At 49.1% G+C, this 15,139-nt stretch overlaps 1 protein-coding gene across 1 annotated transcript; it reads left to right on the top strand.

Moving 5' to 3' along the window:
* The first annotated feature begins 243 nt into the window (after positions 1-243).
* On the top strand, positions 244-9,931 carry LOC133154532 (C-type mannose receptor 2-like). The gene is made up of 39 exons (XM_061279324.1): positions 244-410; positions 486-590; positions 673-696; positions 1,095-1,297; positions 1,361-1,467; positions 1,604-1,716; positions 1,788-1,841; positions 1,910-2,065; positions 2,150-2,235; positions 2,425-2,536; positions 2,619-2,666; positions 2,732-2,899; positions 3,294-3,404; positions 3,489-3,596; positions 3,717-3,746; positions 4,069-4,271; positions 4,353-4,459; positions 4,585-4,697; positions 4,766-4,819; positions 4,898-5,053; positions 5,160-5,242; positions 5,380-5,491; positions 5,558-5,605; positions 5,681-5,848; positions 6,237-6,362; positions 6,437-6,538; positions 6,612-6,641; positions 6,706-6,843; positions 7,102-7,254; positions 7,416-7,550; positions 7,626-7,765; positions 7,839-7,959; positions 8,032-8,083; positions 8,152-8,218; positions 8,279-8,406; positions 8,477-8,526; positions 8,585-8,758; positions 8,850-9,001; positions 9,076-9,931. Exons 4-39 carry the CDS (start codon positions 1,151-1,153, stop codon positions 9,181-9,183), a joined length of 3,960 nt encoding a protein of 1,319 aa, XP_061135308.1. The 5' UTR covers positions 244-410; positions 486-590; positions 673-696; positions 1,095-1,150; the 3' UTR covers positions 9,184-9,931.
* The last annotated feature ends 5,208 nt before the right edge of the window (positions 9,932-15,139 follow it).

Genomic DNA, 15,139 nt, shown 5'->3' with positions numbered 1-15,139 from the left:
TTAAAGAAAATAAATACAGGCAAATGGTCTCTATATAAAAGCCCACTTTTTTATGTTCTGCAAATGGAAAGGGTTCTAGTCCTAAATTGTGTTTACCTTGGTGTCGTGTGTTATGGCATTTGCTCAGCTACTTGATGGCGAGAACTTTGGCATGTTGTGGTGTTTTTATTTATATATATATATATATATATATATATATATATATATATATATATATATATATATATACACACACACGACGCGTCCTCCTCACTCGGCTCCTCTTGACGATGTCGTTCATTCCGGTACAGGTTACGTCAGAGTCTTGAGGAATGCATCCCCTCTGTGGTTGGGCGCCGACGTCTCCGTCAGTGCCGTAGGCAGCAAGTGGGCTGACGGATCCCCGATCGAATACGTCTACCCGACTTTAGGTTTGTCGGAGACGGTTGTCTGCTGCATTTTGGAGGAACGTAGGAGCACTGAGATCTTCTCTTCCGCCCCCCCAGGTACCTTCGATGATAATTGTCTTTCCTTCCTCACTGGCAACGGCGACTGGAAGTACGACTCATGCAGCAACGAGAGAGCTTACGTCTGCAAGAAAAGAGGAAATGGTGAGAGGCAACGCCCCACCGACTGTCGTCGCCCCTTGACGTCTGTCTGTGCCTTGATGTCTCTTTTCCTTTCCTCTTGCAGTAAAGGCTACGCCGGCTCCTGATTGTAAGTCGCCTTTGACTGCGTCGAAAACAATGATCCTGGAGTCACACCATGCCAACCAACAAATTGTGTGCTTTTTCATTTTTATGAAGTACTCAGCCACGTGTTGAATGTTTTTTTTTTGCATCGTCTTAACTTGTACAGCGGCACTTTGTATGCGGCCGTGGTTGTTTCTCAAGCGTGAAGGTGTATTTTGCGGGATCCTTTCAAAATGTAAACGTCTCTGATGCCATTGGGCTAAGCTAACCAAGTCAAGTCCCGGATCTTCCAATTTGCCTGAGAAAATGTAGATTTGGCCAACCGTGACCCGCAAATTGCCCTTTGCCCAAAATGGTGCACTGAAGGGCAAAAACAGAAGTGTGCTCTGATCTGTCCGCCTGATCCCCAAATTGTGCCTTCAGCCAAGAAGTGTCTTTCCGGGTGGCTCGAGCACGACTCCAGCTGCTACAAGAAGGAGATGATTCCCAACGGTTGGCTGGGGGCCTGGCACCACTGCGTCTGGGTGGGCGGCAACCTGCTCTCCATCACCTCCTCGGCCGAGGAAGACTTTGTGAAGCGCACCATGGGCAAGGACACCCCCTTCTGGCTGGGACTCTCCAACCAGGTGAGACGGAAGCGGCAGTGGACTCTGCAGCGACAACTGGGACTGTTGTTCTTTTCCCCCCAGAAATGCGGCAAGGTCTGGTGTCGCTTTGAAGGCGGGAGCCAGAACCTGACCTGGTCCGATAACCAGATGACGACATACACCAACTGGGCCTCAAATCAAGTCGAAAGGTAAGATGTAACAACTTTGCATGCTGTTGTCAGCCGGAGGTTCTGGAGCCAATTTTGAAAACGGCCACTTGGGGAAAGGAGAAAAAAAAAAAAAAAACACGGGAAAATAATTCCTTGATTTTTTTTCTCTCGACAGTGCCGACGTTGCGTCCTGCGCCTACGTCAACCAAGGGGGAAGTGGTGACCCCGGCAAGTGGAGATCTGGCTCCTGTCGTTCCTCGTTGGCCTACATGTGCAAACGGCCGCTGAGTAAGCCTGCACGTCGGCGGTCACGTTGCCGTTGAAAGGCGCAAACGGTCCTTTTTTTTTTTGTTTTGTAGGCTGCCCGAAGGGACAGACGTGTTCCCCCAAAAGGGGTCCTGCTGTAGTGAAGAGTGAGTTGCAGCACACTTATTTGCACTTGACCATCTTGTCATGGTCATGTTTTTCTTTGTGGCCCCAGCCTCCGACTGCCAGGACAACACCTTCCACTATGGCGATTATTGTTATCGTTACGAGAAGACGGAAAAAAACTTTGACAATGCCGAGAAGTTCTGCCGTTCCCGGCAAGGCCACCTGGCTAGCGTCCACTCCAAGGAAGAGGCCCAATTTGTGCATGGTGAGCACCAAGAGGAACCGCCGCAGTCGTCATTTGACTGAAGCTCTTCTTGCCCTGAAGCTCGTGTTCTCCTTTTCCCTCAAGATCACTCGCAAGCCTCACAATCTGTTTTCGTGGGACTCAAGAAGGAGGACGACGACGACTACAACTGGAGTGATGGAACAACTTATGTAAGTGAAATGCCTTGAAAAAGTCATTTTTCAACAGCTGAGCTGGCAAAGTGCAAATTCGAGTAGGATAAAAATAAAAGTGGACATAGGAGAAATGCTGCTCGGGCAAAACTTGAGCGCGAGTGAGCGATTGCCGAGGAAGGGCGTTGGGAAGCCGAGCAGAGTCCAACATGCTCATGTCGTCCGCAGGACTACGACAACTGGAAAGATGACGCCAAGGGTGACTGCGCATTCCCAAATTCTGTTGGGGAGTTGAGTGCCAGCTCCTGCACAACGGAGCGGCCGTTTGTCTGCAAAAGAGGTGCAAGCGCCCCTCCCGAGCGCTCCTTCTGCACATATCAAGCATTTGCTCATATTTGCAAACCCCCCCCATTCCCCTACAGCCCAGCACGGAGGGCTTCCACAGCTGCCATCACTAGTCGGCCAACCGAGTAGGTGTCCCGCACTGCCGCCATCTTCCGCTGTCTTGCGCCATCTTACGCCGTCTGGCTCATAGGATGGACTGACACATGCGGCTGGTGGTTGAACGACCCAACCAACAACAACTGCTACCTGATGATCCGCCAGCCCACCAAGACCTGGCAGGATGCGCAAGATAACTGCCAACGCCTCCACGGGAACCTGATCAGCATCACCAACTATGAAGAGCAGCGCTTTGTACATGGTAGGCGGCCATTTGTTGGCGTCACGAATAAATGAACGGATGAATGAATGAATTAATCGAACAAATGAATGAATGGAGTCGTTCCAAAATGCACCTCATGGGCTCAATGAGCGGGTCCGTAAAGCGTATCTCTGGATGATCCACCTAAGAGCACCCCAATCCACTGACTCTTTCAAAACCGGAGTTAAAACTCACCTCTTTACCTCGGAATTCCTGTTCTCATATCCTAGTTGTCGTCCAGTTGTTTTATACTTGTCCTTGCTTTGTTTTCTTGTTTTTACTTGCCATGTAGCACTTTGAGATTCCTCCGAATGGAAAGTGTGTTAGAAATATAATTTATTATTATTATATTATCATCATTAGATCCTGTTCCACCTTTGCCTTGGGTCCACAGGTTATGCCATGTCTCTGCCCTCTCTGTGGTTGGGCGCCGATGTCTCCACCACGGAAGATGACGCCCAATGGGGTGACGGATCCCCGTTCACTTACATCCACTCGAGTGCCGGTCGGTCTGAAAGCATGTCTGATGCTTGTCGGCTGTACTTTGGTGGAACAGCGGAGCGCTGAGATTTTGTCTCCCTCCCTCTAGGTGACGCCGAAGGTGGGAAGTGTCTTTCCTTAATCACTGACAGTGGCGACTGGAAGCGCGACACGTGTGACGAGAAGAGAAGCTACGTCTGCAAGAAGAAGAAAAAAGGTAAGTTGTGATGCTCCGCTGGCCGTCATCGCGCATTGACGTCTGTCTGTGCCCTGACGTCCGTCTTTGCCCTGACGTCCGTCTTTGCCCTGACGTCCGTCTTTGTCCTTCCTCTTGCAGGAGTGGCAGAACTTCCGCTGTCTTCTGACGGTAAGCAATTTTCCTTATTTTATTAAGTGCGCAAATGTACTTGAATGTTTTTCGCGTTGACTTGCATGTGGCGATGTTTGTTTCACAAGCGTGCTTTAGAAAGGTGATATATTTTTTTAGGGATCATTTCAAATTGTAAACGTCTCTGATGCCATAGGGCTAACCTAACAAGTTGAGTACCGGATCTTCCAATTTGCCTGAGAACATGTGCAAGACAAGTTTTGGCCAACCGTGACTTGCAAACTTTCCTTTTCTCAAAATGGTGGACTGAGGAGCTAAAACAGGAGTGTGCTCTGATCTGTTCCCCAAATTGTGCCCTCAGCCAGCAGGTGTGATCCCGGGTGGCTCGAACACGACTCCAGCTGCTACAAGAAGGAGATGGAGCCCAACGGTTGGCTGGGGGCCTGGCACCACTGCGTCTGGCAGGGCGGCGACCTGCTCTCCATCACCACCTCGGCCGAGGAGGATTTTGTGAAGGACACCATGGGCAAGGACACCCGCTTCTGGCTGGGACTCTCCAACCAGGTGAGACGGAAGCGCAAGCAGTCGTGGACTCTGCAGCGACAAGTGGGACTGTTTTTTTTGTTTGTTTTTTTTGCTTCCCAGAAATGCGACGAGTTCTGGTGTCGCTTTGAAGGCGGGAGCCAGGAGCTGACCTGGTCCGATGGCCAGACAACAACACACCGCAACTGGGCCTCAAATCAACTCGAAAGGTAAGACGTAACAACTTTGCATGCTGTTGTCAGGTGGAGACGCGTAAAGGTTCTGGAACCAATTTTGAGAAGGAGCACTCAAGAAAAAATAGGAAAATGTTCATTTTTTTTTAATCTACCGACAGCGCCAACGTTGCGTCCTGCGCCTACGTCAACCAAGGGGGAAGGGGTCAGCCTGGCAAGTGGAGGTCTGGCTCCTGTGATTCCTCGTTGGCCTACTTGTGCAAACGGCCGCTGAGTATGCCTGCACGTCTGCGGTCACGTTGCCGTTGAAAGGCGCAAACGGTCCTTTTTTTTTTTTTGCAGGCTGCCCGAAGGGACGGACGTGTTCCCCCAAAAGTGGTCTCGCTGTCGTGAAGAGTGAGTTGCAGCACGCTTATTTGCACTTTAACCACGTGGTCATGGATTCCTCCTCAATGTTCTCCATTGTGGCCTCAGCTTCCACCTGCGACAATGGCAACCTACTGTATGGCGATCATTGCTACTTTTACTCGAAGCTGTACAAAGATTGGGAGGATGCCGAGAAGTTCTGTGTTGCCCAGAGTGGCCACCTGGCTAGCGTCCACTCATGGGAAGAGGCTCAATTCGTGTTTGGTGAGCGCTCAGACGAACCGCCGCAGTCGTCGGTCCCACAAAGCTGCCGTCATTTAGCTGAAGCTCTTCTTGCCCTGAAGCTCTTGTTGTCCTTCCTTTCCTCAAGATCACTCGCAAAGCGTTTGGTATTCTTGGCTGGGACTGAAGAAGAAAAGCAACAACTATGAGTATAGCGACGAAACAGCTTTTGTAAGTAAATTGTTGAAGGACTTTGGAAAAGTCATTCTGCGCAAGCTCGTTTGGGAAAGTGGAAATTTGAGCACAACAATTGCGCGGAGGAAGCGCGTTGGGAAGCTGAGAGTCCAACACACTCATGTCATCCGCAGGACTATGCCAACTGGCAAGATAACACCACGGGTGACTGCGCATTCCCAAATTCTGTTGGGGAGATCGGCGGCAGCCCCTGCACAACAAAGCGGCCATTTGTCTGCAAAACAGGTGCAAAAATGTCCCTCCCGAGCGCTCCTTCATGTACTTGCTCATTCGCCCTCCTTTACCATGCAGCCAAGCGTGGAGGGCCTCGACAGCTGCCACCATTAGTCAGCCAACAGGGTAGGTGTCTCGCACTGCCGCCGTCTTCTACGCTGTCTTATGCTGTTTTGCCTTCCTGCGCCGTCTGTCTCGCAGGTTGGACTGACAAATGCGGCTGGTGGCTGGACAACCCATCGGAGGACTTCTGCTACCTGTTCAACTTTCAGCCCACCAAGACCTGGCAGGAGGCGCAAGCCGACTGCAAAGGCCGCCAGGGGAACCTGCTCAGCATCGCCGACTCGGAGGAGCAGGGCTTCGTACGCGGTAGGAGGCCATGAATTAAAATATATTGGGCATAAACAAGTGCATCAATTGTTATTGTCCAACATGAAGCAAACGAGAAATAGAAGCTAAAGTAAATCGAAAAAGGCGTCATGTCTTCGTACGCGGTCTTCATCCGCGGTAGGCTGGCCATGAATTTGCTAATTCTTTGATTAAAAACCTTTTTCTTCCTGCTGCACCTTCCTTTCCAACTCAAAACCTGATAAACCCGAGATATGGCCAGCGTTGCTTGGTTGTTTTTTTGTTGTTTCACTCTTTGTTGCAGTATTGTTAGCGCTTTGTCACGGCTGTGCCGTACCCATCAAGTTGTAGTGCTGAGTAGAGTGAGTCGTTTTGGAATCATCTTGCGTGTTCTCCTTGGGATCCAAAGGTATCGCCAAGCTTCTGGGGATGAATGATGATGCATCACTGTGGTTGGGCGCCGACGCCTCCATCAAGCGTGACGGCGACAAGTGGACTGACGGATCCCCCTTCTCTTACCTCCACTCGAGTGCAGGTCGGGCTGAAGCGGTTGTCAGCTGCATTTTGGCGGAACGGATGAGCGCTCAGATCTTGTCTCCCTCCCTCCAGGTGTCGCTGAAGGGGGGAAATGCCTTTCCTTGCTCACTGGCACCGGCGACTGGAAGCGCGACAAGTGCGACGAGAAGAGAGGCTACGTCTGCAAGAAAAGAGGTAAGTGAGATGTGACGCCCCGCGGTGGACCGTCATCACGTGTCGACATCCACGTTCTGGTTCCCGCTTCTAGGAAAGACACATCAGCTCCTGCCACATGACGGTAAGTCGCCTTCAACGTCTCTGTAAAAAAAGACGGAGAGAAGTCAACGGTTGTGCTCTCACAGGCTACAAGGAGGAACTTCTCTGCCAAGACGATTGGAAATTCCTTAATTGTCCCGATGAAAGAGTCATCCGCATACGGTCGGCTTTCCATGGACGGAAGCGTAGCGACGTATGTCCGAGTGGCGGCAGCGGATCACGCGGTAAGAATCCTCCAGTGGCATCGTTGTTTTTGGCTCGCTGTCCTGGAGCCTTTTCTGTCACGAGGTTTTCACACTCGTATGTAACATATTTTTTCATTTTTTTTCATATTTTTTTACCTTTTCTTTGAATGAAAATGATTCCCCCTTTTCTAATAGTCATTAACCATTAAAATTCCCTATGTCTTGTAACAAGTTGAAGTCAGTATGTAAGTGTGCGAATAAAATGCGCGTGAAATGGTGGTGTGTTGTCACTTGCAGATGACTGCAGGGTGGAAGGGGCTCTCCGGTACTTTAGAGGATTGTGTGACAACTATCAGATTTGCCCCATTTACCCCATTTACCTTATGGATACGGACTCCTGCCCTGGTGTCTCCAAATACCTCCACGTCGTCTACAGCTGCGAGAAGAAAGGTAGGCTTCACATCCTGACACTTGTCGATGGATGATGTGCCAAGGAAAGAATCCAACGGATCCCCAGATAGAGCGTCGGCTAGGAACGGGTGACCAGACATGAGAATGAATGAGCGAGCGTTCCTTCCACATTGTCTTTTTTTTTTTTTGTCTTTCCTCAGTGTGTCTTGATAGTCTGGGCATCGCTGACGGGAGAATCCCAGACTCTTCTTTTTCAGCCTCTTCCTCTGCGATCAATGCCGAACCTCACAAAGCGCGTCTGGGGGGCAGTGGTTGCTGGAGCCCCTCCGAAATGTGTACGTAAAAAAACAAATCGCACCTCGTCCGTCGTAGTTTGGTATCCTGAGCAATGGAACGCCTTCCGCCCTCAGTCGGCAGCTGGATCCAGGTGAACCTCGGGCAGAACTTCAAGGTGACAGGCGTCGAGACCCAGAGCTGTACAAACCAATTGCACAGATTTGCAATGCAGTTCAGTCCTGACGGAGTGACTTGGCATCGCCACCCAGTACAGGTGAGCGGTCATCGAATGGTTTCGTCGTCCAGGCTGTTGTCATTCATTGCAAACACGCGTGTTTTGTTTCCAGCCTGCCTTGGGGGTGTATATTCTAACCAGGCCCGTGTTCGCCCAGTACGTCCGCCTCCTGCCAATGTTTTTGGGCCTACGCTTTGACGTCTTAGGGTGCACGTCTGACGACACCCCTCGCAGTGAGTACGACGTTTGGAGTGCAGTGAGAAACTAGCAAGAAACGGGCTTTGATTTTCCCTTCTGACCCACAGACATCTTATGCAACAACAGAGCCACCGACCTCGGCCTCAACGGTTCAATGACGTGAGTCAGACTTGGTATGACGTTTCTTGCAGAAAAGGCCTCCTCCACTCAACGAATGTCTTCCGCAGGGTCCGGTGCCCACTGGGCTGCGCCCAAGCTGACTACAAGGTCTACGGAACACGGATCTACGAACAAGTATGTTAATTACTGCTGGCGGAGTTCTTGGCCTTTGTTTGAGACGTTCTCTTACTGCAGGACTCAAACATCTGTGCGGCTGCTATTCACTCGGGCATCATTGAGATTGGAGGAGATGTGACTTTGCTGAAGAGCCGGCCACAGAAAGCCTACAAAGGCTCCACCTGTAACGGAATCACTTCAACAACGTGCGTGCTCCGCTTTCACTGGCGAGTCCACTCAAAGACGCCCGGCTCATTCTCACTTTACTGTCTGCAGATATGCTGACAAATTGGCTACGTCTCCGTCCTTCACTTTTGCTGACATGGGTGAGTAGAATGTCCAGAATAGAAAGCATTTCTTCACGTGACGCCATCTTGCACGCAGAGCCGAGATGCTCGGGGCCTGACTGGGAGGAGTTTGGGGACTTCTGCTACAAACATTTTGACACTAAGAAGACGTGGTACGGCGCTCGACACTCCTGCTGGGGTCTCGATGCCAATCTGGTGTCCTTTCGCTCTGAGGCTGAGTGGGATTGGCTGCAGGACCTCATGAAGCTTGGTGCGTGCGCGCTAAGCGTCGCTCGCATCTGCTCGATATCTGCCATATCTGGAAAGCGAATGAGAGCTCTGTTGCCGTTTGTCCTCTGCAGCCCCTGGAGACACGTGGACCGGACTGAATGACCAGGTCAATCGCGGCAGATTCGTGTGGTCGGACCGCCTGAAGGTGCCGACCTTCACCAACTGGGCTCCTCCGGGAAAACCTACCGGCCTGATGGAGAATTGCGTGGCCACCTTGAGCCAGGTAGGTGCAGAAAAGATTGACCCGCTCGCCGAAGACAAGTTTAGATTTAAAATCAATTTCATTTTGATTTTCAGTCTGGCAAATGGAAGAAGATGTCCTGCATGGAATTTAACGGCTACGTGTGTAAGATGCCCACAGCGCGTTATCCGCTGGATTTGGAAAGTGCCAATGCAAGTTGCTAGTATTCATATGAATGCAATTGACCTTGCATGATCATTCTGCTTGGTTTACCATGCATTTTGATTGACTGATTGATTTAGCATGCATTATTATGATTGATTAACCATGCATGAATTTTTTTTCTTAGATTTACAGTGTTATTATTCAGTTTAAGCATCTTCTTCTTAACATGTGATATTATGATTTACCATGCATTATTATTTTGTTCAGTTTACCATGCATTACTATGATTGATTAACCCTGCATTAGTCTTTTTGTTAGATTTACCATGTGTTGTTATTCTGTTTAAGTTACCATGCATTCTTCTTCTTCTTAACATGCGATATTGTGATTTACCATATTATTTTGTTCAATTTACCATGCATTATTATGATTGATGAACCATGCAGTAGGCTTTTTGTTAGACTTACCATCCTGTTTAAGTTACCATGCATTCTTCTTCTTCTTGACTTAACATGTGATATTATGATTTACCATGCAATAGTATTGTTTTGTTATATTCACCATGCATTATTATGATTGATTAACCACGTCTTTTTGTTAGATTTACCATGTGTTATTATTCTGTTTAAGTTACCATGCATTTATTATTGTTTTGTTCAATTTACCATGTTATTATTCTCTTAGATTTACCATTCATTTACTTATTGTTAAATTTACCATGCATTATTATTCCATCTCTTGTTTTACCATGTTTATTTGACCCAAAAAAATAATAAATTAATAAAGACAATTGGTGTCACCTGTTAACTCATTTAATAGTTTACTGATTTTTGGACAGGGGAATTTTATACTCTGATCAATTTGATCATAATTTATTACTCCCGAGGTACAAGTATTAGTCAGACCTCCTCATGACGCCATTTGGGTGCATTTTGAATTGCTCTTTGTAACAATTTGAAAAAATGATTGTCAAAGTCTGCTTTATTGTCAATTTCTTCACATGTCAAGACATACAAAGAGATTGAAATTGCGTTTCCTACTGTCCCACGGTGTAGACAAGACATTAGACCCAATTGGTCCACAGACAAACAAAACATTCAAGTAAACTATATAAAAAGTAAAAATAAGAAGGCAGATACAATGAGTAAATAAGAGCAACTTGGTTGAAATGGTGCAATTGTGCATACAGCACACGGGCAGTACAATAGCGCAAAAGTACAAGTGGAGTAGTGCAAGGCAGCCATCATGGTCCAAAAGGCCAGGAATTTTATGCAGCCGAGGGGAGAGAGAGTTCAGGATCCTGACAGCCTGGTGTATGAAGCTGTTGGTGAGTTTGGTGGTGCGGGAGCGCAGGCTTCTGTACCTCTGCCCAGAGGGCAGTAGATCAAACAAATTGTGAGCGGGGTGACTCACATCACTCACAATTGTGGTCGCCTTGCAGGTGAGGTGGGAGGTGTAAATGTCCTTCAGGGAGGGGAGTGAAGCACCAATAATCCTTCCAGCTTTGTTCACTATGCGCTGCAGGGCTTTCCTGTTGTATTCAGTGCAGCTAACTCCACACAGCGATACAGCTGAAGAGGATGCTCTCAATGGTGCCTCGGTAGAATGTGGTCATGATGGCTGGTGGAGCACTTGCCCGCCTGAGTTTCCGCGGGAAGTACAGGCGGCGCTGAGCTTTCATCGCTAGTGATGCAGTGTTGCTGGTCCAGGAGAGGTCTTCACTGATGTGCACCCGCAGGAATTTGGTGCTGCTCACTCTCTCCACCACAGCACCGTCAATGGTCAGTGGCAGGTGTTGGGTGTGACCTTTCCGGAAGTCAACAACAATCTCCTTGGTCTTGCTGACGTTCAGCGGGAGGTTGTTGTCCCTGCACCACGTGGTCAAAAGGTCGACCTTTAACCTGTATTGAGTCTCCTCGTTGTATATTGCTTTGTAACAATTTTTATATTGCTATGAACGTAATCAAATACATCCATTGTCCAAAGCGCTTATCCTCACGAGGGTCGTGGGTAGCCTCTCACCATAAAAAAAAAAAAAAAAAAAAGAACGGAGACATCCTGTCAAATTTGGCACAGCTGAATTTTTGCGGGATTCGAGGATTTGGTATACCTCCTCCCCCTAGAGGGCAGCAATACGCCATGATGCGTCTACACTGCTGGAAATCTGACGAAAGAAAGAAAGAAAGAAAGAAAGAAAGAAAGAAAGAAAGAAAGAAAGAAAGAAAGAAAGAAAGAAAGAAAGAAAGAAAGAAAGAAAGAAAGAAAGAAAGAAAGAAAGAAAGAAAGAAAGAAAGAAAGAAAGAAAGAAAGAAAGAAAGAAAGAAAGAAAGAAAAAGAAAGAAAGCATAGCATAGCATAGCATAGGATAATGTTGATCAATCTCATCATCATCGGCGGTCACTCGTAGTCGAGTATGACGGTCCTCCTTCTTGGTCTTTGTGGGTCTTCAGGTGGTTGAAGAGGCCGATCCTGGACCCGATAACTCTGGTGCAGTGTGGACAGGGGAATCTAATGGTGGTGGGTTTGGGTTGGGCCTGCTTGGTGGGGGCTCTCTCCTTTCTGCGTCTGCGTTTGTCTTGAGCGGCATGGTGGAGGTCAACGTTATATTGCGCGGCGCCGTCACGGACAAGGATTCTCCACGTCGTCCTGTCTGCGGCCTTGTCTTCCCAAGTTTTAAGGTTTATGTGACACTTCTTCAGGTTTGCTTTTATGTTGTCCTTGAACCTCTTCTTCTGACCTCCCGGGGCCCGCTTTCCTTCAGCGAGCTGGGAATAAAGAACTTGTTTTGGGAGGCGAGAGTCAGGCATGCGGATTACATGGCCAATCCATCTCAGTTGGTTTTGGGCAATGGTGGCAGTGATGGTAGGCAAGCCAGCCTCCTCCAGGACGCTGGTGTTGGTGCGTCGGTCCTTCCAGCTGATCCTGAGGATTTTCCGGAGGCATCTCTGATGGTAGGTCTCCAGTGCCCTTAAGTGCCTGCTGTATGTGGTCCAGGCTTCTGACCCATACAGAAGGGTGGGGAGGACCACAGCTTTGTAGACCAGGATTTTGGTCTTTGCTTGGAGGTCACGATTCTCAAAGACTCGCTTCCGTAGCCTTGAGAAAGCCCCACTGGCACAGCTGAGGCGATGGTCAATTTCATCATCAATGGTGGCTTTCGATGACAGGAGGCTGCCAAGATAGGGGAAGTGGTCAACCTTTTCCAGTCGGATGTTATCAATAGAGATGTTTGGGGGGCGGACAAGCAAACTGCAGTTTGGTAGTGGTTGGTGGAGGATTTGGGTCTTTTTTATATTAATGGCCAGACCAAGCTGTTTGTATGCCTTCGTGAAGGCAGACAGAATACTCTGTAGGTCTACTTCTGACAGGGCCACAAGGGCATTGTCGTCCGCATACTGCAGCTCCATGATGGATATGGTGGTGGTTTGACCTTTAGCCCTGAGTCGGTTGATGTTGAGGAGTTGGCCGTCAGTTCTGTACATGATTTTGACTCCGTGGGGCAGATGCTTGCATGTATGGCGGAGGATAGCAGCAATAAAGATGGAAAATAGTGTTGGAGCGATGACACATCCCTGTTTGACACCTGTGTCAACCCTGAAGGGTTCCGTCTCGTCTCCACTGCCGCTGAGCACTGTGGCTGACATGTTATCATGCAGTAGTCTCAGTACTCGGATGTATTTGTCTGGGCAGCCAATCTTGGATAGAACCAGCCAAAGGGCCTGACGGTTAACTGAATCGAAGGCTTTGGTGAGGTCTATAAAGGCCATGTATAGTGGTTGATTTTGTTCCCGGCATTTTTCTTGCAGTTGTCGAGCAATGAAAACCATGTCTGTGGTGCCTCTGTTTGGGCGAAATCCACTCTGAGACTCAGGAAGGATGATTTCTGACAGGGGGGTGAGTCTGTTGGCCAGAACCCGAGCGAGGGCTTTCCCTATGGTGGAGAGGAGAGAAATGCCACGGTAATTCCCGCAGTCTGCCTTGTCTCCTTTCTTGAATACGGGGACGATTAAGGCATCTCTGAGCTGCGCAGGGATTTCCTCTTCTTCCCAGATCTTAAGAAGCAGGGCATGGATGTGCCTGAGAAGGTCGGGTCCGCCTTTCTTCAAGACCTCTGCTGGAATTCCATCGGGCCCAGCAGCCTTGTTGTTCCTCATCTTCCCAATGGCATCCTGCAGCTCGTTCAGGCTGGGTGGCTCTCCCATGCTTTCAGCTGTGGGCTGTTGTGGTAGTTGATCAAGAGCCTCCATCTCAGGTGTAGTGTCCCTGTTTAAGAGGTCCTCGTAGTGTTCTTTCCACCTGTTTGCAATTGCCTCCTTGTCCTTCAGCAGCAGGCCATCCTTTGAGCGAAGGGGGGTTAGGCAGCGGTGGCTGGGACCATACACCGCTCTTGTGGCATCAAAGAAGCCTCTCATGTTTCCAGAGTCAGCAAGCTGCTCGATCTCCAGAGCCTTCTTTGTCCACCATTGGTTCTTCAGTTTCCTAACCTGTGTTTGGACGGCTGCCTTCGCTTTGGCATGGGCTACTCTTTTCACCTTGCAGTGGATGTCATTTTGCCAGGTGATGAAAGCTTGCCGCTTGTTGTTAATTAGCTGCTGGATCTCAGTGTCATTCTCATCAAACCAGTCTTGATGCGTCCGCTTTTTGTGCCCGAGGATTTTTTTGCAGGTGTTCATTATGGTAGTCGAAAGTGTGCTCCAGTGTGTTTCAGTATCCTCTGGGTAGTGGTTGGGCAGCGCTGCACTAAGAGCCTCCTGCAGCTGTTGTTGGTAGGCGGTGTCATTCAACAGCTCGATGTTTATTCTTGGCCGACATTGTCTTTTCTGCATCCGTTTTTTCCGCATTAGGCGGATGGACATGATGGAGCGAATGAGGCGATGGTCGGTCCAGCAGTCGTCTGCACTGGTCATTGCTCTGGTGTTTAGGACATCGTGGCGGTCTTTAGAGCGGACAATGACATAGTCGATGAGATGCCACAGTTTGGAGCGAGGATGCATCCAAGATGTTTTGAACTTGTTTTTTTGACGGAAAAGTGTGTTGGTGATGACCAGGTTGTGTTCTGAGCACTTGGTTAGTAGTAATGTGCCATTAGAGTTTGTGTTTCCAACCCCTTCTCGTCCCAGCGTACCCCTCCATAGGTGGTGGTTTCGTCCCACTCTGGCGTTGAAGTCTCCAAGCAGGATTAGCTTATCCTCCTTGGGGACTTCCGATAGGACTTTGTCTAGGTCAGCGTAGAAGGCCTCCTTATCTTCGTCCTGTGCATCAAGTGTCGGTGCATAGGCACTAATGACCGTGGCCATCTGATTGTTGGCAAGCATCAGGCGTATGGTCATTAGGCGCTCGTTAATGCCCACAGGGAGTTCATGGAGGTAGTTGATGAGGCGGTTCTTGATAGCAAAACCCACACCATGGATTCTTGGCTCAGTTGCAGGTTTTCCTTTCCAAAAGAAAGTATATCCGCCTTTTTCCTCCTTCAGCTGCCCTTCATCTGCTAGTCGGGTCTCGGAGAGTGCTGCGACGTCGATCTGGAACTTCCTTAGCTCTCTGGAGATGATGGCAGTTCGCCTTTCAGGTCGATCACTGGCTTGGTTGTCCGTTAGGGTCCGCACGTTCCAGGCTCCAATGTGTACATGTTTTTGTTTTTGTTTCTGACCTCGTGATGGTGATCCCTCTGGATGCGGTATTCCAGACAGGATTTTGTGAGGCAGGCTATATTTAGGGTACCTTTTCTAACCCCCTCCCCTAAATGGGGTGAGCAGAGTGGATCCTAAATAGGGCTGCTCAGTCATGGGTGCAGCTGCCGAGAAGCTCTTCTGCCTCAGTCCAAAAACTTAACGGCTGAATCTAACACCCACCGCCTGTGTGTCAGGTTGTGGCTAGGGGCTGCCAGACCTCACTGTCCTGCCCCCGTTACCACTTCCTGATCGCCACAGGACTTTGTTGTCCAGGATGTAGAATGGAATACGTTCCCTTCAGGAGGATGCCTGCGCGTGACGTCTTTTAACGTGGGGAGACTGA

This window comes from Syngnathus typhle, linkage group LG5 (genome assembly GCF_033458585.1).
Source record: "Syngnathus typhle isolate RoL2023-S1 ecotype Sweden linkage group LG5, RoL_Styp_1.0, whole genome shotgun sequence".
NCBI classification, from domain to species: domain Eukaryota; kingdom Metazoa; phylum Chordata; class Actinopteri; order Syngnathiformes; family Syngnathidae; genus Syngnathus; species Syngnathus typhle.
This window is presented reverse-complemented; position numbering and strand designations above follow the sequence as displayed.

Bases quoted from the DNA above. Each gene is read 5' to 3' on its own strand.
- LOC133154532 (XM_061279324.1), top strand. From the start codon at position 1,151: ATGATTCCCAACGGTTGGCTGGGGGCCTGGCACCACTGCGTCTGGGTG. The intron at 4,698-4,765 runs GTATGCCTGCAC...TTTTTTTTGCAG, and splicing joins CTTGTGCAAACGGCCGCTGA to GCTGCCCGAAGGGACGGACG. The intron at 7,255-7,415 runs GTAGGCTTCACA...GTCTTTCCTCAG, and splicing joins CTACAGCTGCGAGAAGAAAG to TGTGTCTTGATAGTCTGGGC.